The sequence below is a fragment of the Protomyctophum parallelum genome, assembly GCF_964188405.1.
Source record: "Protomyctophum parallelum genome assembly, chromosome: 14".
Lineage (NCBI taxonomy): Eukaryota > Metazoa > Chordata > Actinopteri > Myctophiformes > Myctophidae > Protomyctophum > Protomyctophum parallelum.
The window spans coordinates 46,185,942-46,209,648 of record NC_139709.1 but is presented as its reverse complement, the minus strand read 5'-3'; the positions used below and the strand labels follow the sequence as shown (position 1 = coordinate 46,209,648).

At 42.1% G+C, this 23,707-nt stretch overlaps 2 protein-coding genes across 3 annotated transcripts in view; both read left to right on the top strand.

Moving 5' to 3' along the window:
- Nucleotides 1-2,482: 2,482 nt before the first annotated feature.
- Nucleotides 2,483-9,354, top strand: LOC310871502 (cAMP-responsive element modulator-like). 2 transcript variants are annotated; one of them, XM_083783064.1, is made up of 3 exons: nt 2,483-2,709; nt 5,102-5,261; nt 9,158-9,354. In XM_083783064.1, exons 1-3 carry the CDS (start codon nt 2,679-2,681, stop codon nt 9,249-9,251), a joined length of 285 nt encoding a protein of 94 aa, XP_083639190.1. In that variant the 5' UTR covers nt 2,483-2,678; the 3' UTR covers nt 9,252-9,354. The 2 variants fall into 2 exon arrangements, with proteins under 2 accessions (XP_083639190.1, XP_083639189.1); XM_083783063.1 differs by lacking the exon at nt 9,158-9,354 and adding an exon at nt 5,656-6,582.
- Nucleotides 9,355-13,417: 4,063 nt separating this feature from the next.
- Nucleotides 13,418-23,707, top strand: part of LOC310871494 (cyclin-Y-like) — a 36,768-nt gene continuing 26,478 nt past the window's right edge. Inside the window, exon 1 of the mRNA XM_083783054.1 lies at nt 13,418-13,925. Coding sequence (XP_083639180.1) covers nt 13,772-13,925 — 154 coding nt within the window. The 5' untranslated portion in view covers nt 13,418-13,771. The remainder of the gene's footprint in view (nt 13,926-23,707) is intronic.

The following is a 23,707-nucleotide window of genomic DNA, read 5'->3' as shown; positions in this document are numbered from 1 at the left end:
TTTTGGTTTTGTTTTCTACATCTTCCTCTGTGACCTGCCACCTTCATGTCATCTCTCACAGCATCCTTAAACCTCATCTTTGGCCATCCTCTTACCTGGCAGCTACATCTTCAGCATCCTTCTCCCAATGTACCCTCATCCCTCCTTTTCACATGTCTAAACCATCTCAACCTCACCTCTCTTGCTTTATCCCCAAACCTTCTAACCTGGGCTGATCCTCTAATTTAGTCATTTCTGATCAAGTCCTTCCTTTTCACTCCTAATGAGAACCATAGCATCCTTAATTCTGCCACCTCCAGCTGTGCCTCCTTTTCATCAGTGCCACCGTTTCCAACCGTACGGCAAATTACTCCTGACACATATGTCCCATATTCTCAATACACTGGCTTCACTTGCTAGAACATTTCCATCTCTATACTCACCTTAACCTGTTACACTACTGTCTACTGTTTGGTCAATTGGTACAAATAATTTTCTCCCTCCCTCACCATCTCTCTTTGCACTTACTGTACATCTCATATACTTTATCTTAGCCCTGACCACTTCTTAGCCCACACCACCTGACATCACATCTCTCTCTTCTTACCCATCATCTAAAAAAAACCCCAATGGGCATTGCCCATTGACATATATTCAAGTCTGTGTGTGTCTGTACATCTGTAATCCATGTAACCCGAGAACCGTTTGCCCCACTGACTTCACCAAATTCGACACACACGTTCCACACACACACAGGGAGTGCAGTGCCCGGTCTCGAGTTGGTCGGACCCACGGTTGTCCAGAACTGCCACAAAAGGCCCTTTTCATTTGGCGGCCATCTTGAAAAATGGTGGCCATTTAGTTTTTTCAAGTGGACAACGTTTCTGAGAGAGTAGGTTCTGAAGCACTTGTGTACCAAATTTGGTGCTTGTACCATCAAGTGAACGATTCTTATGATATATTGACTTACCTCCACTATGGGGTTGCCATAGCAATGAATTGGCTCATTTGGGCCATGGACAGAGTCTTTTGTACAATGGGCTTATTCACACAGCACATATGGTGCTGTTGTTGTTTTTCTCATGCCCATGTAATTTGTTTATGTAAAGAAAACAAATCATGAAAATATATATAGTAAAAGCGACTAAAGAATCATAATCGAATTATTGAAAAATGACATTAACATCAATAATTCAATGACAGGATGATCCCTAATGGTCAAAACAATATCAGAAATTAATTTTAAGAGTCAGATTTAGTTGAAATAGACTTATTGTTCCTGTTCTTACTCCTAAAAATGGACAAGTTATGGCCAAGGTCTGTGGAATAGCAAAATGACCTTGACTATGACCTTTCAAGGTCAAAATCACCCCAAATCATCAAAACAATATCAGAAATGAATTCCACACACCACAATTGATCAAAATGAATGTATTACATGTGCTTAAACACTAAAAAACAAAAAGGTTGGATTTTCATCATAGCCGATGGCGGCCATTTTTGATGTGGCCATTGCGCCATTCGTGGCACTATGGCGGACAAGCACCTCATTGATTTTTCATGTCTAGGGACCCATTGACTCAGTTCAAGTGAGAAATTCCCCCAACACCAAATTGCGATAGGGTCTACAGGCAGGTACTGGACTAGCAGCTTCTATGCAGCTTCAACAGCATTTTTGTGTGTGTGTGTGTGTGTGTGTGTGTGTGTGTGTGTGTGTGTGTGTGTGTGTGTGTGTGTGTGTGTGTGTGTGTGTGTGTGTGTGTGTGTGTGTGTGTGTGTGTGTGTGTGTGTGTGAGAGAGAGAGAGAGAGAGTAGCTACAAGTTACAAGTAGCTTTAATACCTTCTTTTCTATTGTCAAAGACGATAGCAGGAAAATGGAAATTATGGAATTGGCTACATACTTTTTTCTCTCTCTCTTCTTTTTATTTTTTTCACATTTCTATTTTAGTAAATAATCACTTGAACCTTATAAAACAAATGTCTTGAGACAAACACATTCCAAGTATTGTAATACAAGTTAAACACCTGTTCTCTCTATCTTGTCTGAGAGGAAATCTAGTGCTCAACAAAACAGCAGCCTTGCAAGTTTGTTTGTTTGTTTGTTTGTTTCTTTCTTTCTAATCTAGTTACAATAGACTATTCCTTTCTTGCTTGCTTCCTTCCTTCCTTTTCTTCCTTCCTCTCTTAAAAACTTACACACAGTTTAGTGTGCTCGTTACAGTTTGTGCCCCAGCCTCTGGGGACATACAATCCCCTTGTTTTGTCGTATGCGTCGCCTTAAGTTGCGTCACAGGGGCTAAAAATACACCTTGCTCACTCAATTTGCCCCGCCCCCTCCCCTCCCGGGCCGGACCAGCTTGCATTGTGCACGACTGTGCACGGCTCGTTTTTAGAGAAGGAGGAGGGAGGGTTTGGGACGAGAGAAAAAAAAACAGAAACCCAGTCTGATGTCACTGTGATGTCAACGTCCCTAATTGTAATCTTGTGCCAAGTTCACCAGCACTTCTCCTCTCGGTGTTGAAGTTGTAGTTGTAGGCATACGAGAGGAGAGACGCAGATAAAGAGGGAAAGCGAAAGGGAGAGATAGGTTTATGGTTTACAGAGAAACGGGGCAAGAAAAGGACAGAAGTAGACTGCCTGTGCCCTGTGGTGCCGAGGAGTGTTACTAACTACCGTTCTGGATTATTGGACAGAGGACATGGCTGTGACCGGAGATGAGACAGAGTCAGGTAGGGGGAGGGAGGGGAGGTGCATGCGTTTTTTTTTAATTAATATCAATGTTATTATTTTTATTGTATATTATTTTATATTATTTCATGTATAGCCCAGCCTACACATAACATATTAAGTAACCTATGACAAACGTATGGTGGAAAAGTCAAGTTCATATGTCACTGTCTGTCTGGGAAGTAGTTATCTTCTGTTGCTGTTTTTATTCAGATAGTTAATTTGTATTATCCGGCAGGCTACTTTAATCATAACCTGGCAAAAAATATAACTTTGTGTTCATGTGTTTGAATTGAATGCATACATTGCCACTTGGAATATTAGTGGGCTCACTGGGCTGAGCTCCTAAACATTGTGGGCACTTCACTTGACACCTGAAAGAAAGAAAGAAAGAAAGGAAGAAAGAAAGAAAGAAAGAAAGAAAGAAAGAAAGAAAGAAAGAAAGAAAGAAAGAAAGAATTCAGTGTAGGTCTATGCTTTGGAATAATGTAAATTAGGCCTACATGATTTGAACATGCACGGTACATCATCATTATCATCAGACCTATTGGGGCTAGCCTTAAACTATATGCCTGCAGCCTAAAATGTTGGCTCTCCACAGGTGTAGCAACTTTAGAAATATTAGACTGTAAATGTCATAGGAAAATGATTATGTATTTCATTTGGCCCCCCATTTATGCAATAAATGTAGATAAATATAACGTCAAATATAAAATAAATATTATTTAAATGATTCCATGACCCACGGTTCTAATAGTTCAAGTAACATAAAAACAACAGCCCTAGTAATGGCTCAAATTGAGCAGAAATGTTTCAGCATACTTTCACTGAAAGGTGGCAGGTTAACCAAACAAGGCAATGAGTGTTTGGTTAGCTTGCTCTCTGTCCCTGACACACACACACACACACACACACACACACACACACACACACACACACACACACACACACACACACACACACACTGTTCAAATCAAATGAGCTTTATTGGCATGACAAAAAATAGTTTGCATTGCCAAATCAAGTGTCAAATGAAAACGTACAAAAGTGTATGTACAATTATAGGCAACGTGGTATGGTGTAGAGACTGTAGACAGAGCTATGTCACATTGCAAGATGGGAAAGATAGCTTACAAAACCACAAAATTGTTCATTTTGTTGTTAGAATAGCAACAGTTACAGTATGTATGTACTAGTAGCCTACATGTGTATAACACACACAGCCACACTTCCAGGCAGGCAGTATGCAGGGAGGCGGGGTGAGAGGAGAGGAAGGGAGGGGCCAGGAGATGAGAGGGTGGGGGGTGGGGGTGCTGTGGGGGGGGATAGTCAGCCGTCGGTTTGACGTCACACCGGTTTCCTGGAACACGAGGGGGAGAGAGAGATCCGCGCACTCAGACGCACTCGCTGACGTCAGCATAGTGCCTGGCTACACTCCGCCCAGTCAGAGAGAGAGAGGGAAAGGAAGGGAGGGAGGGATGGGGGGGGGGGGACAACTGTGTGTCTGCCTGCTCTGAATGACTGGTTATGAATGAGTGAGAGCTTTTTTCAAGAGCAAGAGTTACAGAATGGTTCCAATCCGGTCATTCATGTCACTGCCTGCCTGCTCCAGAAATAGCTCCTTAATTCAATAGGTGCGATAAATATAGGACAGGCTGTTTTGTTGAGCACTCCCACACTGTGTGTGTGTGTGTTTGTTTGTGTGTGTGTGTGTGTGTGTGTGTGTGTGTGCACACGTGCGTGCGTGCGTGCATGCTGACAAATGTGTCAGTGTCGGTACTTGGAGGCCATGACGTCTATGACACCAGTATGACGTCAGCACCATCTGCCCTGCATTGTGAAATAGGCACAACATACTTGGGAGGTCAATCAGTAGGCTACTATCACATGAGTTCTGTGATAGTCAGCACTGTGATTTTCCGTTTGTCGTTGCCTAGCGTCCAGGTTATTGCACAATAGCTATGGCCAGGACAAGTCTATGACGTCTATTTCTATCTAAATACTGGAAGAGGGCATTGTAGCAGACTAGAATTTCTGATCGAGTTAAATCCAGTTTGAAGAGGTCTCCATATATGGCCATGTTAAGTTTGTGTCACCCACCATCCACCGCAAACAAGTCAATTGTATTAATATACTGTATATGGATTCATTCATTTTTTTTGGTCATCAAAGTTTTTTAATTATTTTTTCAATAAAGCATACAAAATTCACATGACTTACACAAAAGAAAAAGACAAGAAAAAACAAACAAAAAACAAAACACAACTAGCAGTCCCCATGGACAACACCCCTCCACATTCTGTTGTTGACACTCGTGATTATGTCATATGTAATATATGGATTAATTCAGAAAAAGTCATAGCTCTAATAACTTTGCGCTCTACCCTATTTCAGCCGCCACAGGAGACATGCCAACCTACCAGCTGTGTTCGCCCAGCACAGGCCTTACTCAGAGCATCGTGATCGCTGCATCCCCAGGCACCATGCACTGCCCCTCTGGACACATCTCTGAGGAAGTCACTCGCAAGAGGGAGGTCCGTCTCATGAAGAACAGGTGAGAAACGGATTGGAATAGTTTTGATTGATCGAATACTTTATTAGTGAAAAAACGTAAACAGCACTGAAATGGGGATTTTCTTTTCTGTTTTGTTTTCCGTGATCTTTTATTGAGCATTGTTGTGCTCTGTCTGTCTAGCTGTATCTGTATTATGCTCAAATATAGACATGCCCCGCCCCCAATGTATGGGTATGACTGACATCACAACAGTACTAACTTGTGACTTCGTAGTACAGAGTACAGACATCACAGTACCCCTCACATCACAGTACTGCCTTCACAGTTATGAGTTATGACATCATAGTACTGACGTGACATCACAGTTATGACATCATAGACTATGAGTCAATGTGTGAATGTCATCTTGTTCCCCGCTCGTCTCGTTCTCCAGGGAGGCAGCACGCGAGTGCCGCAGGAAAAAGAAGGAGTATGTCAAATGTCTAGAGAACCGCGTGGCTGTGCTGGAAAACCAAAACAAGACACTGATCGAGGAACTCAAGGCCCTCAAGGACATTTATTGCCACAAAGCCGAATAGAGACGTCTCTTATTTTGCCACAAGCTCTACTACTGAAGATAAACACACTGAGCTGTTTACAGACATGTGGGGCTTCCAGAACTGAATGGGCATGAAAGTACAGCACTTGCCTAAAACCCGGGCCAGACACACGTGACAGGCCAATGGACAAGGAGTATGGAGATTGGAGAAGGAAGAGGAGCAAAGTGGCATCCCACGTAAAGAGTCCTGCTTAACCACATGAACCCTAGCGTCCCTATTTTAAGTGAAGAGGTTTGGCGTGGGGGGGGGAGTACCCTGAGGGACACCGGTCCAGAAAGTATATATACGGTTTAAGTGGTTACGTTTGTTCGGGTTGCGGCAGATGTTCACTAGCCAGCGAGTTTCACTCAGGTCTGCATACAAATGGAGCACGCAAAGCTAAAGCTACACAGAACCAGCTAGCACCAGCAAACACAGCCCACCCCAACATAGATCTATACCTACGTTTCTGAGAGTTGTTGTAAATAATTCCGTTTTACTCTCATCAGTGATTGGTTCCGTTTTTTTTGTATTTCACAAATGTATTGATGCATCATTGTTATTCCAATAGGATATTTATACTTTATATTTTTCTACCCATTAGAATGTTTAACCTAATACAAAATCTTTATTTTTCATGTTGGAGTTAAGCTCTGTACACTATTCAAAGCACAGAAAGAAGTACCTGATATCTGAGTGTGGTTATTATTCTTTTTTACCTTCCAAAATGTGCCATTGGTGATACTGTACCTGAAAACATTGCAGATAAGAAAGAAAGAAAGCTCAAATACATAACTTAATTGGAATTAAATATAAAGAATAACTGCCTGACAATAGGTCTCTAAAATGATGTCTCATTCATGTAGCAGGCATGTTCAGGTTAAATTGTTCAATCACTGTATATATCTTTTTTTTTTCAAATTCCTATTTCCTCTAATGAAGTGAACAAGCAATTGTTATATGACTATAATAGAAACCCCTTCCTAGAATAAATTGCTTGTATATACTTTTTTTTAACCATAGTGACATCTGTGGTGTTACATGTCAAAATGTACAGATCTACGTTTTTTAAAGTCCATTAAAATGTCCCTTGTCCAAACAATATTTTGTTCATACTAGCAGATGCAAATCCAACATGAATGTGAACAAGATTGTTTCTTTTTCTGTGGTCAAAATAACAGATTAAACACGTTAATGTTCAAGTACAATGTCTGTGTCCATATTCTGTGAAAAGATGTGAGCTCCCATTAGCAAAACGGAGCCAGTTTAAGTCCATACTGCGAGGAAATAATTGTTGCCAGGGAGGAAGAGGTGAGGTGAAAATATTAATCTCGCTTGAGCCACAGTCTGAGGCTGAGCTACCCACAAGAGATTTAGAGATCTTCATACTTGAGCCACAGTCTGAGGCTGAGCTACCCACAAGAGATTTAGAGATCTTCATACTTGAGCCACAGTCTGAGGCTGAGCTACCCGCAAGAGATTTAGAGATCTTCATACTTGAGCCACAGTCTGAGGCTGAGCTACCCACAAGAGATTTAGAGATCTTCAGAATTGACAAAATGGTGACTTTGTTGCCTTTTCTGGTTTCTTTGAGGATATAATTTTTCAGCCCAATAAACAACTAGATGCTCTTTATTACTTATCTTAACACATTAGAAGGTTGATCAAATGGTGCATTTCTCAATTCTGAATGAAAGAATTTAGAGCTCGACGTCAACTAAACGCTCTGAGTGTGATGCCAGTGACTGAGTGTTTTTTCTTGATGTAAAGAACGTTTTATTTATATGATTAAGCAAGTGATGTTTTCCAGTAATTCGTGGACTGGAGGGTGGCTTGCTCCATTAGCCACTTAAACCCTACTTAGTTGACCGGTATCCCCCAGGGCTCTATACTAGGCCTGGTTTCGCTTCTTCTATATCTTTGCCAAATCTTCACACCAAAATAGGGATGCTAGGGTTCAAGTGGTTAAGAATGCTTGGAATGCCTTTTTCCTTGTGTCTTTCTGTTTACATAGCCAAGCAGTAGCCTGTTCCACTGAATATATTGTATTCTAGAGTTTTCTGCTGAATCTGTCTTGAGTATCGTAGTAGGCTGGCGTTTGAAAGACTACTCTGATACAAAATTACAAACCAATAATTGGTTTCCAGAGCAATTATGTCAAGGTCTCAATACGAAGGACTTTGGATTCGATTTGCAATGCAGGTTTTTGTTTTGTTTTTTGTTTCCAAGCAGTTAGATAGAAAGGGGGTCCTTACAGTATATCAAGTAATTTAATTTCATTCATCTAAATTATATTGCGATGATATAGGACCAAGTTGACCAATACTAATTTATATACACAATAGATTCCTCAGTTTTGATTCAACTGAAATGTAACCAAATGGACCTGAGTTTGTTTCAACTATATACATTTAAATTAAAAGGGATTTGTATCAAAGTCAACATGTGTACCATTTAAATGAGTAAGGAAGCCCATTCTATGCTTTCTATCAGAAGTGGTATAGGCCTAATTGAATCTCCCCACACATTCTTTTTTCATCTGGATTTTTATATCTCCCATCTTTGTCTAATGTTATATAATAAAATAGGAAAATGTTTTTGAAAGTAATTAGGTTTGATGTTTTCTTTCTCTTTTCCAGAGTTTAGCGTTGTGAGCTTGTAAATCGGGTGGTAAAGTGGTTGAACAGATTCTGATGCTATAGCAACACATTTTTATCATGAAACATGCGTAAGCTAAGAACGTAACAGTGGAATATCTATATAATGAAACTATACATATATACTATACTATGCTATACATATGTACTATGACGTGCTATGACTACATACGATGCAATTATAGTGCTGTCTATTTTCTGGGGGTCCCCGCACCCCACTTTGAGAACCACTGATTTAGATGGTCCCAGACATTAACACATCTGCACACCTGAAGGTTCCAATGTTTGTAACTGTTAACTAACTGACCGTAAATATTCCATGAGATATTTGTGTTTTCAGTGTGCTTTGAGACAACCCTTTACTGTTCTCGAGTCGACAGACAGCTGACAGGATGTTGACAAGGGTTTTCACACGTCCCCCAGCAAGAACAGACTGTTGAACTTCAAAAATCACACCTGTGTGAAGTGAGGGGCGCTCTTATCATCGTACATCATCATGACGTAACATGTCGATTTGATCGTCCACATATGACATACATTCTCCATTCATTGTCAATGGGAATTTAATGTTTGTGTAAGACAAAAATCTACACTAATAGCTGAATATAGGAGGGGCTAGCGCCGTGTGTGTGTGTGTGTGTGTGTGTGTGTGTGTGTGTGTGTGCGCGCGCGCGCGCTCGCATGCATGTGTGTTGAATAGGATGGAAGAGGCATCCAAGGACAACCTTGAAACAACTCTTCATGTGAACAACAACAAAAACATTCCTTTCTCCTTCCACAACACTATTGCATAAACAATCCTTTCCGCACTCTGAAATGAAAGTGTACCATGAAATATATGCACACATTTTGTGTAATTATTTGTTCATCTCCCTTGCATTCCTCCAAGACCACACTGGTGCCTGTAGAATGGTTATTATAACAACTGTTCAGTTGTTATAATAGTAATAGAATAGTGTAATAAAAGCCAGTGTTTCCTAACCTCTTGTGTAGGTGCCAAAGATCACAGTGGGGGGGACGTGAATCCTTGTCTGTTTGTAAGTAGTCCAACATTTTAAATATGTTGCACAAAATCATGAATTTCTTTCATCCACTTTCAAGTTTCAACCTGACAATTGCATCCCTATTTGGGGCAGTGATTGCATTGTCACAACATCTTTTTCAGAAATAGCAAGTCTACAAATTCTGTGAAAGGATGCTTGATCAATAGTAGTTACTGAAAAGATTTTGTTTGTAGATGGTCTGAACTCAAGAGAATTGTCTTGAAGAGCTTAATGTTTGAGTATTTGTCACACTTTAAGCTAAATGGAGAAGTTGTGGGTGTGTTAATAGATCACGCTTTAAGCTTGCTACATCTTCCTGAGGTTTCATCCACTGCTGCTTGAGTGGAATTTTCCACTGTCACATATGAATATGTTGGGAGATTTAAGACATATACCCCTTTCTATTTGTCAGTGGTGGACAACTCAATAAGTAATATTTGACCAGGAGGTTACTACAATTTGACTCAAGTACTAGGGTTACTTGAGTTAAATTGTAGATAGCCTACTCCTGGTCAAATATTACTCAAGTACAAGTGAAAGTTGTACCAAAATTAAAAGTATTAGAGTAGCTTTTCTTGATTGTTACACTGTATAATAGTCTACTGTAAGTGAATTGAGGTTGGAAAACAATGTGTAAACAGTTGCAAGCAATAGTCAGAGTGAGACCTCTACTGTCCCACATATGGTACTGCAGAAAAAACATATTTTCACTGTCTTTTTTTAACCCCAAGCTGCAGCACTTTAATCTCATATATTTGTCAGGTGAACTGAAACCTGACTACAATATATCATGAAATGTACAAGACCTAGTCATACCTTTAATCTTGAACTGGAGAGTCTGGATTGGTCCGATGAGCTCAGGAGCACACTAGTCGAAGAAGCATGGCTTGGCTTCAAAACCAAATTTACATCAGTACTAAACAGCATGGCTCCTTTGAGAACCATCAGGGTCAAAACCCACTCGGAGCCATGGATGAATTAGGACATACTGACTGCAATGAAAGCCAGAGACAAAAAGTGCTCTGAACTTGAATGCAAGTCCAAGCTAGCCAAGCTCTTCGACAGTGATCTCCAAACCCAAATAGGCATCCTAAAAACCCAACGTAACAAGCTAAGAAACAGTGTAACTGCCATGACCAAATCAGCTAAAAGAAACTTTACCAATGATAAAGCAGAGGAGAACAAATGCAATCCCCTGGAGCTCTGGAAGCTACTAAACAAGACCTCCCTTGAAGACCTCCCCACCTTCTTTTTTCTTTTTTAGAAAAGCTGAGGCCCCCCAATTTACAATTTACAATTTAGGCATTTAGCAGACGCTCTTAATCCAGAGCGACTTACAATAATCAAGAACAAAAGCATGGGAATACATCACAAAAGCATTTATCATAAAACATGCGTAAGCTAAGAAAGTAACAGTGGAATATCTATATTATGAGACTATACATATAAACTATATATATATAATACTGTGCTATACATATGTACTATGGCGTGCTATGACTATATACAATGCAATTATAGTGCCGTCTACATAACATGCTATAAGTCTGTATCAGATGCTATCTAAGTCTACAGAAATGCTATCTAAGGGGGTAGGGGTAAGTGCTATGGGCCATGATGGAGTCTAAAAAGGTGGGTTTTCAGACTACGGCGGAAGATTGGGAGTGATGCTGCAGTTCTGACTGCAATGGGAAGTGCATTCCACAGTTTTGGAGCCAGAACATGTACGCGCACGCACGCACGCACACACACACACACACACACACACACACACACACACACACACACACACACACACACACACACACACACACACACACACACACACACACACACACACACACACACACACACACACACACACACACACACACACACACACACAGGCCTGGAACAGGTCTGTAAGTCTGAGTGTACATCCTGTAGGTTATTGTACACTGGGGCCTATTGTACTGTACATCTGGAGCAGTGGTTCTCCAACGTTTACATTTCAAGGACCCCGCATAACTCTGAGAGTTTACAAATGGAACCAAATGGACCCTTGGACAGTGCAGTACACAAGTGAGCGTTGCAATGTGTGTGCCTTGAAGACAACACTGTCCAGGACCAATCCCAGCTCCCAGGTTCTCTCGACAGCTGCAACAGAGCCTCCAGGCCCAGGGTGTTGTCTATGGAAATGGAAAGATCCGGCAGGGGGCAGGAATTCTCAAGGAAGAAAAGAAGCTCAGACTTGTCTGACTTTCTAACAGAGCCAATTCAGATTTTACAGAGCCCAGTTTCAAATTGCAGCCATCCGTAGGTGCCCTTTGAGAGCGGTTTTGAAGGAGTCAAGGGATTCACATGTCTTAATGACTGTTGGTAGGGTGTTCCACATTTTGGTGGCATAGGAGCGAAAATAATTTAGTCCCCGAATCTGGGTTGTACATGGTTTGTTGCACTCCCTCTGGTGTTGTGGGTGTGGACTTCGTTTACATTAAGGAAGTATTTAGACAGGTACATGGGTATCTTGGTGGTGTATCGAATCTTGTGGACCAGACCCATTGCAAGATGCTGTACTCTGTCGTCGACCCTAAGCCATCCCAGCCTGTCAAAGTGGGCAGGGGTGAGGTGGGTTCGGGGGGTGAGGCCAAGTAAGAGCCTGACCAGTTTGTTTTGGGAGGTCTGGAGCCTTGTTTTAAGGGCCTTTGAGGTGCTGTGGTACCAAGAGGTGGATGCATAGTCAAAGAAACCTTGTACAGTAACCTGTTAAGGTCTTCAAGGTGTTTTTGCTGACCAGTGAGGACATCCTGTAAAGGAATCTTGTTCTTTGATTGACTTTTTTGATTACGTTGGTGGCCATTTTATCACCGGAAAGATTGGCCTCCAGGATGGAACCTAGGTAGGTAATTTCATCTTTTCGTGTGATAATATTGTCACCCACTCTAACCAAGAAGCCTACTATTTGATCCGAAGAGAAATTTGGATTCAGTTTTTCCCAGGTGTAAGGATAGTTTGTTATCAGCGAGCCAGGTGCAGATTCTACCGAGTTCAGAGCTGAGGGTCTTTTCAACCTGCAGTTTGTTCCTGTCCGAGACCAGTAGTGCTGAGTCATCTGCGAACAGGAACAAGTTGCAGTCACAAGCTGATGTCATGTCGTTAACATATATTAGGAACAGTAAAGGCCCTAGTATGCTTCCTTGTGGGACGCCACAGCTCACTGGGAGGGGACAGTGTTCCGTTCACCTCCACCATTTGTTCTCTCCCCTCCAGGTAGGATTGCATCCAGCTCACTGATGTGCTATCAAAACCAATAGCTTTAAGCTTGTTAACCAGTATGGAGTGGTTCACGGTGGTACACACACACACACACACACACACACGGGTCAGGCCCCTATGTATCCTGGCCTTATCTTGGCTTAAAAAAGGATACATTTGAAAACAAAAAAAGGAAAAACACACAAATCTTCTCCTGGGGCGGGGGGGGGGGGGTGTCCTCTCACTCCTCTGGCACACAATATATTCTATATTTTCACATGCGGGTCCGACCGTGACCATATTTGGGGGTCGTCCTAAGTTGTCATGAAAATGTTTGATAAATGAGAACCACTGATCTCTCATCACACAGTCTATGCCCCACAGTGCTCTACTCTAGAGCCCTTTTTGAAACCAGCTCCTCACCACTCGCCCTACACACTTCCACTCGGTTTTAGCATAGATATATAAATAATAGAGACGCAATGCAATGCAAGTGGATGGGAGGGGAATTCCGGTGCCGTCTCTATTATTTATATATCTATGCTCAAACCAAGTGGAAGTGTGTAGGACGAGTGGCGAGGAGCTGGTTTCAGAAAGGGGGTAGTAGTTTGTTACCGCCCACTTGAACCGGAACCTTTTCTGGTGTGGCTACAGTGACCCTGTGTGCGACTGTGACAGCAGCACGCTCACCGCCAGTAGCCCACAACTGTGTTGTTCATCACGTATTGACGTCAAGCGGATCACCGAAACTGTCAGCTGCAGACAGACATGCATCCTATTTCACCCATGTTGTCTCGGGTAGTCGACGTCGTGGACGGTGGACGAGTCGGTCCGATATTTTAGCACATAACGGATGTGAACTCCACATTTTCCGCCGCTCTCCGCTTGCATGTTATGAGCAGCAACCAGAAGGATCCACGAATGACAGGAGCCGTGTACCACGGACGCACCCACTTTTCCCAGACTGAATCGGGCGTTTGGGTATCATACTACTAGGACTTACTTGTCGCAGCAGGGTCTGAGTTCTAGGCTACACGATGGGGAGCACGACCTCCTGCTGCGTGTCTTCGAGCCCCAAGCTCCGGAGAAATGCACACTCGAGGCTGGAGTCCTACCAGCCGGAGCCCGAGCTGAGCCGAGAGGAGACGGCATGCAACCTGCAGCACATCAGCGACAGAGAGCACGTCGACGGTAAAGTAGCCTCGGCTCTTCTGCGGTGGAGTCGTTAGAGACATAGAGGGGCTAATCGGCTATGACGCTGACACACAACACAGCCTGTGTGTCGTGTACAGGATAATCATGGGTTGTAGTTTTGTATAGTCAACTAGACTAGTATGCTAATAGTTGGGCGAACAGCAACACTATTTTACCATAATAACGAGGGCCTAAATGACGTCGATACGTGGGCTAGCCGCAATACATGATATAATAAGAAAGACTAGATAATCGTATAGGCCTACCGTAACCGACGTCGTACTACTGTTTTTTTTACACGAGTTATCTGTCTATATCTTATTGTACACGCCGATGACGGATAAGGGAAAGTGTATTTTATTATGATCAACACAGCTACAACTCTGAGCTATTAAACTGATTATCAATTACCTGAACTTTACTGGTCTAGATACAATGCTGTTAAATGACTGAATTCATGCCTATGTCTTGTGATATTAAGCATTGATGTAGTATTCAGTCTATAGTAGCCTACATGTAAAACTGTACTAATGTATTGTACCTAATGTCAAATAGTGGTGTGGTGAAATGGTTACAATACTAACCCTGTATAGTATATAGGATAGCTTTTGAGTGACTGACTGTAGGTCTAGTAATCAGTCATGTGTGACATACTGTATACAAGACCTTACTGTGGCCTAGTGTAGCCTAAGTAAGAGGTAGATAAACATTTTAGTGCCATCTCCAGGCTCCCCTCTGTGGCTTATAGAAAAATATTTTGTTGGGTGATATGACTTCAAAGTTCAAATCACTATCACGATCATTACCAACTTTTATTAAAACAAGGAAAAGTAGTGAATATAACAGATCTACAAGCTCACAATGCACAGCAACGTGGCAGTTATAAACTTGTAGATTGCCTATTTGTGCTATTTTTGTATGCCACCATTGTACAATGAAGTACAGGGTGAAGTGGTTAATCATACTAAAAATTGATATGAATTATTTTGTTGATGTATAAGAAAATAATAATAATGAAAAACCCAGTCATTTGTAGAATCGGCCTCGGGTCTTGTTAACCCACATAAAGAGAAAGATGAGGTCGGTTTAATATTGGTTCTAAATAATTATGAGTTTTGATATACTGTATATATAGCCTACAGCCCTACTGCAGACATGATGCTCATGAAGGCAGATTCCTTTGTGTTATGTCTTTGTTTTCAAGGCTGAGCATGAAAGCAACTGTGGACAGCAGCCCCCTCCATTGACACATGCAAATGTGCATTACAATTGACCCATTCACGCTGGAAAGTGTCTGCTAAATGGCTATACATACTAGTCTTTTTCAGGCAACAGACAACTATTATTATAACATTAGGCTTAAATCAAACATTGTACACAAACCCTTATTTTTAAGAACCTAGACACGGTATTAAAAGTAAAACCACACCACTGACTACATGTACTCAAAGAGCCTACACCTTCAAGGCTGATCATTACTGTATCATACTAGAAGCTCACAAAGGCAGACAGCAATGTGTCGTTGGCCACTGGTCGGTCCATCGCATCACAGAAAGGGAAACTGTGAACACCCACAAAGCTGGGTTGAAAACGCATAGGTAAAGTCAGTGACGTATCACGGCCACAAAGCACAAACGGCACTTCCGCATACTCCGCATACGTCACACGGTCCGAGCACACTTTGTATGCTGTGTGTGTGTACAAAGTGTGCTCATCTCAATTGTGTATATATAGATTCCAAATACCGTTAAGGATTTGATTTGTATTTAACTTGAAAGGCCTTGCAGGTGTGTACACGTATAGCCTACTGCCACACAGACAGTAAGTATTGGGTTTCTGTGTCGAGATATTTAACTGATCTCTGGGCTTGTCACTGAACAAATAATCCAGCGTTGATTTTTTGGGGAGACAATCAATTGGGGCACTCAACAAGACAGTGTAGTTTGGTATATTTTAGTGATCTAAAGTGGTGATCTCTGAAGGTGAGACACTTGATTATAAATATTGTAACAGACCTTTGCACCTTAGTGTATAAGTCTCTCTGTCCCCTGTGCGATTTCAAGCTAAAATGAGCTCCTTCCATCGATCCCTGTCCTTGACATTGTGTTGTGCACGGCCCACAAAGAGGTTCATCCTAACGGCTCATCAGTCACAGTTCTGTTCTGTACCAGCTTCTTTTGTTTGGTCGAGGGCTTGTGATCCTGCTCCGACCAGAAGATTATGTTTAGAATTTTCTTCAAGTTATATTTAGTCTCTCTATTCCAGGGGGGCAGTCAGCCAGATATTTCGTGAAGCCTCATTTGAAATCGGTAGTTCATATAATGGCCTGTTGTGGCGCTGGACTGGACCCAAAAAGCCCCATAGCTCCATAGAGGCCCATGTATTTTGGCCCAACTTCACCTAGACTGTATTACCTTAATAAACATGGTCATGAATACTTTCTTCTTCCAGTCACTAGTTTAAAGTCTCATTTCTAATGTCATAATATTCTTTTTGGAAAATTATGGTCCCATTAATTAAAAAAATGACCATAAAGAAAAAAAAACATTGCGTATGTTCTGAGGGGCGTGGCTACCGTTACAGTCTATGTAACTCGAGTCAAAATAAAAACCAACGGAGAAGAAGGGGGGAAGTCCCGCCTCGTTGTCTGGGCAGCCAATGGCCAGCTGGTCCAAAACGGAGCCAGCCAATGGCCAGCTGGTACCAAACGGATCTAGAAAGATGGCGACTTACATCAGGAATTACCATATTATTACAGGCTTCATTTTACGTTCATGTTAGACCCGGCGAACGCTTTGTCCATATTTTTTACAGTCTATGCTCTATTCCCATTTGTACAACTCTGACTCCCAAATAGTTAAACATTTAAACTAGCCATTGTAATTGTGAAACAAATCTATTATGAGCAACCGCATGGCCTCAATTCTTGGCCAAAAAAAATCCTAAAATGTTATCAGAAACTGTTTTTGTTGGACTATAGAGGTGAAACAGACGAGCCATGACTAATACTGGAGCCTGCTGTCTCATGTCTCTCACCTCATGCCTGGTACGCAGGAGCACAACAGCAACTGCACAGGGTCAAATGAACCAACAGGCTCCAGTCCTATGTGTTTTAATTAGCAGTGATATAGCAGTGGTTCTCACATTTTTAATTTCAACAAGGACCGGACCCCACCTGAAAAGGTTTTGTAGAGACACTACAAGAGAATAGTTATAGAAGTGTATGAAGGGCAGACTTCATAGTATGGTGGTATCGTTATAAATCCACACCTATTGGCCAATCATTGCATGATTTTTACTGAGCTTGTAAGATTGCTTTTATTTTTTGCTAATTGACAACAAAGTGTGTTACACTACGTGTTTTCACTGTCGGGCAAATTCTCATGCCGGGATAAAATCATGAGAGTTTTGCTCAAGGAGTTGTGTGCTCCCAATAGGTGTAAAATGGCGTATAGTGTTCTGTTTTCTGTTGCAGTATTTTGACAAACTTAATATCAAAGCAGATCTACATGTTAAATTACTCCCTTACATTAGGTAAGGTAATCATAAAACTCTGTCCGAGCTTCGATGACGGGTCTTTATTGCTTCAGCATGGAGCAGACATATACTGTACATCAAGGGTCTGCAACAAAGTTTGTCCCGGGCCAATTTCTTTCCAGGACTCTATATGGGGGGCCGGACTCTTCGGGCGGTGAAACATTTCAGCCTTTCGTAGTCCAGCGGAATACCATAATGCTCACCCGGGGAGTCCAAATCCCAAGAACAGCTGGGGATGAACGGTCAACGGAAAAAATGGGGCGAGTGTGTTTTGGGCCGAGTGTTCCAGTTAACCGTCCAGGGTACTGGAAATACAGTAGGCCAGCGCCATTATATAAACATTTGTCATGGACTGGTACACATGGCACAAATATTGCTGTGCGTGTATGTCCGTGACTCTGTGTGGACATCTGCTCAAGACTAACCTCGGTACCCAGGCTTTTGTTTTTTGTTGAAAAACTAAAAGCGAAACAGCCTACTCTACATATGCACGGATCTCAAGTGGGCCTATGTCTAGGTTTAGGAGGTCTGCAGTCTACTCTGCACAGCCAGCAGTCATTCTCTGTGCATGATTGTCCGCATTGTGTATAAAGGTAGAAGATGTAAGCTGTTAGAGTTTCCCTGCCTAGTCCAGGCCCCCACACTGTTGCCACTTGCCAGTATACTCTATAGAAGGCAGAGAGCAGTTGCTCCCGGGAAGAAACAATAGAGCTACTGTTAGTACTGTACAATAATTGTGCTCGCAATATTCTATTGTGAAAGTGAAAAACATTAAATACAACCTACTAACCACCCCACCAAATTAACCCACAATAACACAGTAGAAAGTAGTAGTATTAAAAATTACTTTCAATTTACTGTAATTGATAGTTGTAAGTGTAATCCGGCTTTGCCATGCTTCTACCTACTTTCAATATGTATGGTTTCTAAACAATAGTGCAATCTGTGTCTGACAAGTGGTGCTTTGCTTTGATGTAACCTTGGTTACCGTCTAAAGCCCACCACACACCGGCTGCGTCCCCCGCGCGGCGGACACAGCCGCCTCCATTATTTTCAATGAACCTATCGCACACCGGCTGCATCCGACGCGCGCTGGCGCGCGGTCACGCCTCGCCTGCCGCGCCGATGCACCGCTGTTCTATTTTCCAGGCGTTGCCGTGCGGCCTCCACCCGGCTATCCGTGGGCGTGGCAATGGAATATAGTCAACAAAACTCCCCAGCCGCGTGGTAGCGCGCCGCGTCCTGTTGGTGTTGCCGTGCGGCTATGGCGTGCGGCAATACTGTGCCGCGGCGGTACGCGCGGCGGTCGCAGACGGTGTGTGTCGGGCTTTAGAGAAGAGGAGGGCAGGGTGACGTCACGTGAAAAGGTCCATGCCCATTGAGCTACATGGGGAATGGAACCCCAACCCTCCTGGCAGTGCCAGCCATGATAGCATCATAACAGTTTTAATATCATTGCTGTCGGACAGAAACCTCTTATTTCCATATTCGAACAGTTTTTTGGGGTAAATTAACGCCTTAGGTGATGATACTACAGCGTTACACAAAAGTGTAAAAAAGAGCAGATAGACAAGCTCGAAATGAGGAGTAAAGGTCCCTACACACCGGATTTTTTGCGGCGTTTCTCCGTTATCCGAAAGACAGACCAGTGTGCAACCTCTTTAAATTGTGCGCTTTTACCTTGTACTTGTAGATCTGCTACTTTTGCTATTTTTGAATTTTAATCCTGTTAAAGGTGATATAGACAAGTTTCCAGTGTTTGTACACAGAAGTGAGTGAGTGTTTCCAAACAAATGCATATCTAGCTCCACCCCCCTCCCCCCTCATTCTATTGGCTGAGCCAGGTCACTTCAGGATATGGGATTGTTGTTGCTGCTGGGACGGACGCTATGGATATTGCGCTCGTATGGCTAAATATGACATTACAAAATTATGAATTTCTATCTATCTTAGTTACAACAATGACATTGAGTTGACATGTTTTTTTAAGGGTAACTGTAGCATAATCGCAATATCACACAGAGTCCCACAAATGAGGAAGTAGGAAGTAGAGGAGACTCACTGGCTCTCAATTCAATTCTCTTTTATTTGTAATCGTGCATATAAAACATATTGCCCCTCAAATGCCCCATGCCACTACAGCATCGTTCATTCATGTGAACTACTCTGTCCACGGTTATTCATTGCAATGAAGAAAAATCGCTATGATGATCCGCGACGGCCTGTCACCGACTCACCGTTGGCGAGCACGGGTTGAATGCATGCTTCAAGCCGGCCGGCAGGCAGTCGCTGTGGCGACGCGGCGGTGCAGGGTGAAATACTATTACTCACTTCCACTTCCACCATTTCAACAAAAGCACATACAACCCACTCCACATGAACGAGAACGATATTGATGTAGGCCTAAACAGGAGATTTTATTGGGGTCTGAGTTGTTCTGTGACTAAGGATCCTGAGTTCTGTGGGGTGCTTATTGCTGCTGGTGTTGTTCAGTTTCACACCACCCAACCATGCACTATACATAGCGATTCTCATAATTTCAATAGGCTTACATATTAAATGATAAACATACTATTTCACATGAACAATGTTAGTGAAACTAAGATATGGGGATAATATTATACATTGCAATTGAAATCGCATCACGTTTTCATTATAATACTGCAGTGCTGGGTTGAACACACCGTCACAGCCTCGCGCTGCAATTGGCTAAAAGTTTAAATTCCCTCCGACGTCCCGAGTAGTAAACTGTAGTGGATATAAACAGCGCATTCAGCCACAGGGGGGGGAAAGGGGGAGTGTGCTGTTGCAGGAGAACACCTCAGCATCATAATATAGGGGAAGATACAGGGGGAAAAGGCCAAAAGAATACATTTATATATATTTTAAATTATGGCTGAAAACTTGTCTATATCACCTTTAAAGGTATATTCAGTGATTTCACTTAATTCAAATATCACTTATTTTTTTGTTTTGTTGTGATAATCCTCCCTACTATAGAGTGTGCTGGCCATATAAGGAGTTCCTCACTGTCCCCAGTTAACCCCTGGGGGTCAAAAAACCTTAGGTTTCGTTTTTGACTCTCTATCCTGATTGGACGAAAGGCTGGGTCCCACAGCCAAAAACGAAACCTAAGGTTTTTTGAGTGAAATCACTGAATATACCTTTAAAGTAACAGTTTCCACCCGACAGAGACGAGATTTCTTTTTTCCCCCTAATCTGCACAAATAATGGATAATATGCTGTGAGTAGGGTATCGTCGTTCTTCTCCTATAGTGCAGAGAGAATCAGAATTCAGAAGCACAATAGCACATTCCTCTACGTCTACCAGATCAGTCCATTCTGTAGATGCTTGGATTCCTTATTATTCAGTGCTAAACATGCATGAAAGGATATTGTGTGCACTGCAGTATGAATGACATAATGGGCCCCATCTTGCTCGCCGCCCTACCCCTTATGTCTAAACCCTTTAGGCATTAAAAAATAAATAAATAAATAGTGAAAATAGAGTTGTGAGCTGGTAGATCAGTGATTTGAACTATTTTGAAATTATTTTCAAAACAAAAACACCCTCAAGTGAAGAACAAGACCTAGGCATCATTTTAGATGGAATAAATAAATAAGAATGGCACAACAATGTTAATGGTATTCCAATGCTAATTTAGCACACACACACACACACACACACACACACACACACACACACCAGTACATATGTCTAAATTGTGGTATTCCCCCCCCACACCCATTTCTTTTAATCCTGCTCTGTATCCTTTCTTTTCTCCAAAATGCAATGTGACAAACTGACAAAAGCGGTTGCTCCAGCAGCTTCTTCTAGCCATACCACTTAAATGTATTCTGACGTCAAACGGGACAGGATGCATGTTGCACCCAGGCAGACGTCCCGCTGGCGCGTGGCTGGAAACATGCAGGCGGTTGAGATTCAACTTGTGTCGTCTCTCTTTACAAATGGCTGCATGAAGACGAGCTCTGAGGGGACCCCTTTTCCCCCCTCCCCCCCTGTGATTGAAAACAGAGCGTGTCTAATGCATGCTGCGTGTATTAGAAGTTCATAGACGGTATAACCCATTCTGACCTGAGATCAGATTCTAAAAAAATGTCTTCTATGTCAGTCGCTCTTCGATTTTTCAAAAAATAGCAGACCTACAAGCTCGTAGCGCGCCACCGAGTGGCGCGCTATGAGCTTGTAGATCTGCTATTTTTAAATAGCTAAAGCACGACATGATGCTAACACCAAAATGGGTCCCCGCCCAAAATGGGATAAGGATGCAGATGAATGGGTTCACAGCACACACACACACAGACACACACATACACAGAGTGACACCACATTTGTATTACTATTCTTCAACATCAACATTTTAGGATGTTAATTTTATAATTGGTATTTTTAATTCCTTTTTTGCCATTTTTCTTAAAAACCTAACCATCAATCGCTGTCATGCACCCAAAATAGCCAATCTGCAGGCAATGTTTTGTGAGCTTGTAGATCGGCTATTTTGAACTATAAAAATCACATCCGTGTGAAATGAGGGGCGCTCTTGTCAATTTATGTTAGCGGACATTTGAAATTGCTACATAAGGTACATAAAGGTGGTCCCTTATTGGCCAAGTGCTCCCACCGACATGTGATTTGTTATCAGTTTTGCTTGTTTATATATGACGTTACGTACATTTTCCCTTCCATGTCAATGGCGTTTAACGTTTAATCTAGGTCATATTTAGCGGAATTCTGACGTCATTTCTCCGACAAAAGCTGTTTATAGAAGGGGCAAAATAACGATTTGTCTTGTTAGGGTCCTCTCAAGTATAGTAATAGAAGACGTACAAACACACACACAGCTCCATCTGTGTCAGAGCAGATACTGATGACAGCCAAGAACTGACACCTCAGTTTAGACCTTGATGCGCTTTTGAAAGGGCTTCCTTGTCCTTGATTGGATGGGCTGTTGGTTTAAATGAGCAGTTATGGCGTTTATTCCTATTGGTCATGGAGAGCAGGCCTGCTGCTGCGAGATTAGATTTCCAAAAGTGTCACGTTTTGGATCATGTTCTGAGATGGCTGATTTTAAGAACACATCATCGCTGAATTATATAATGCGATTATACACCTTAGTGTCCCTATTCCTGGCATGTCGTAATGGCAGGTTAACATTTGGAAAAATGTGATGAGCATTCGTCATGAATGGCACATGCTACACATTGTGAGCTTGTAGGTCTGCTATTTTCGGCGAGGTGATTTGGAGCAGAGGGAAAAAAGGAGAGGAGGATCCCGTAAGGACCCTGGGCAGACCTCGGTTAACAAAGTGTAGGGCAGGCCGTCTACCAGTAGATCACAAAGGCTGTGCAGGTAGATCACATGACGTGCCCCTAAAGAATATTACGTTTACTTTAAATATAAAAAAAAATATTTTTGGCATCTGCCACTTGAATTAAGGTAACTGGATAAGATTGATCGATGTCAAAATGGCCCGTCAGCTCAAACCCACAATGCAATATTTTGTTTTCAAGAGTGTTGCTGTGCACAAAAACATCAGTAGCATAAAAAAACAAAACAAAAAAAAACACTTCATTTCTCCCTCCTCTATTTCACGTCCCAATGTGCATTTGTCTTATACTGTGTATGTAACGCCAGCTCTGCTATTCCTCAGTTACATATTTAAATTATTTTCAGCAATGATATTATCATTTTGAAAGTGGCTCTCAAGTCAAAAAAGTGTGTGAACCCCTGGTGTAGGGTCTAAAGCCTCCCATAACTTACACTACAAGATTTTTGACAAGATTTGGATTACTACAGGACTACATTAGACCAGAATATAGTCTTATAAAAATCTTTCCAAAATCCTCTTCCATCTGGAGGTGGTAAAATAAATCACAGCCCAGTGTGTGCAGCAGTTTTCTTCTCTATAAGCATTTAACTGGGCCGGTTTCACAGATCAGAATTTCAGTGGTCTAGTCGCCCTAAGCTATAAGATCAGACGACAATGGTCCTTTATGCAGAGAAGACATGGGGGCACATCTTATCCACTTAAGCTTGTAAATCTGCTATCTTTGGAACTTCATTTCCACCTATAAAGGCATGTCCAAAACAGGGACACCAACTTGAAAGTGGTTAGACATATTTTTAAGACAACGTAGAGAGGGAGAGATCTGACGGTTAGTGGGTCGACAGAGGGAAAACATGTGACACGGGTCAGTAAATCAGATTCAAACTTAGGATG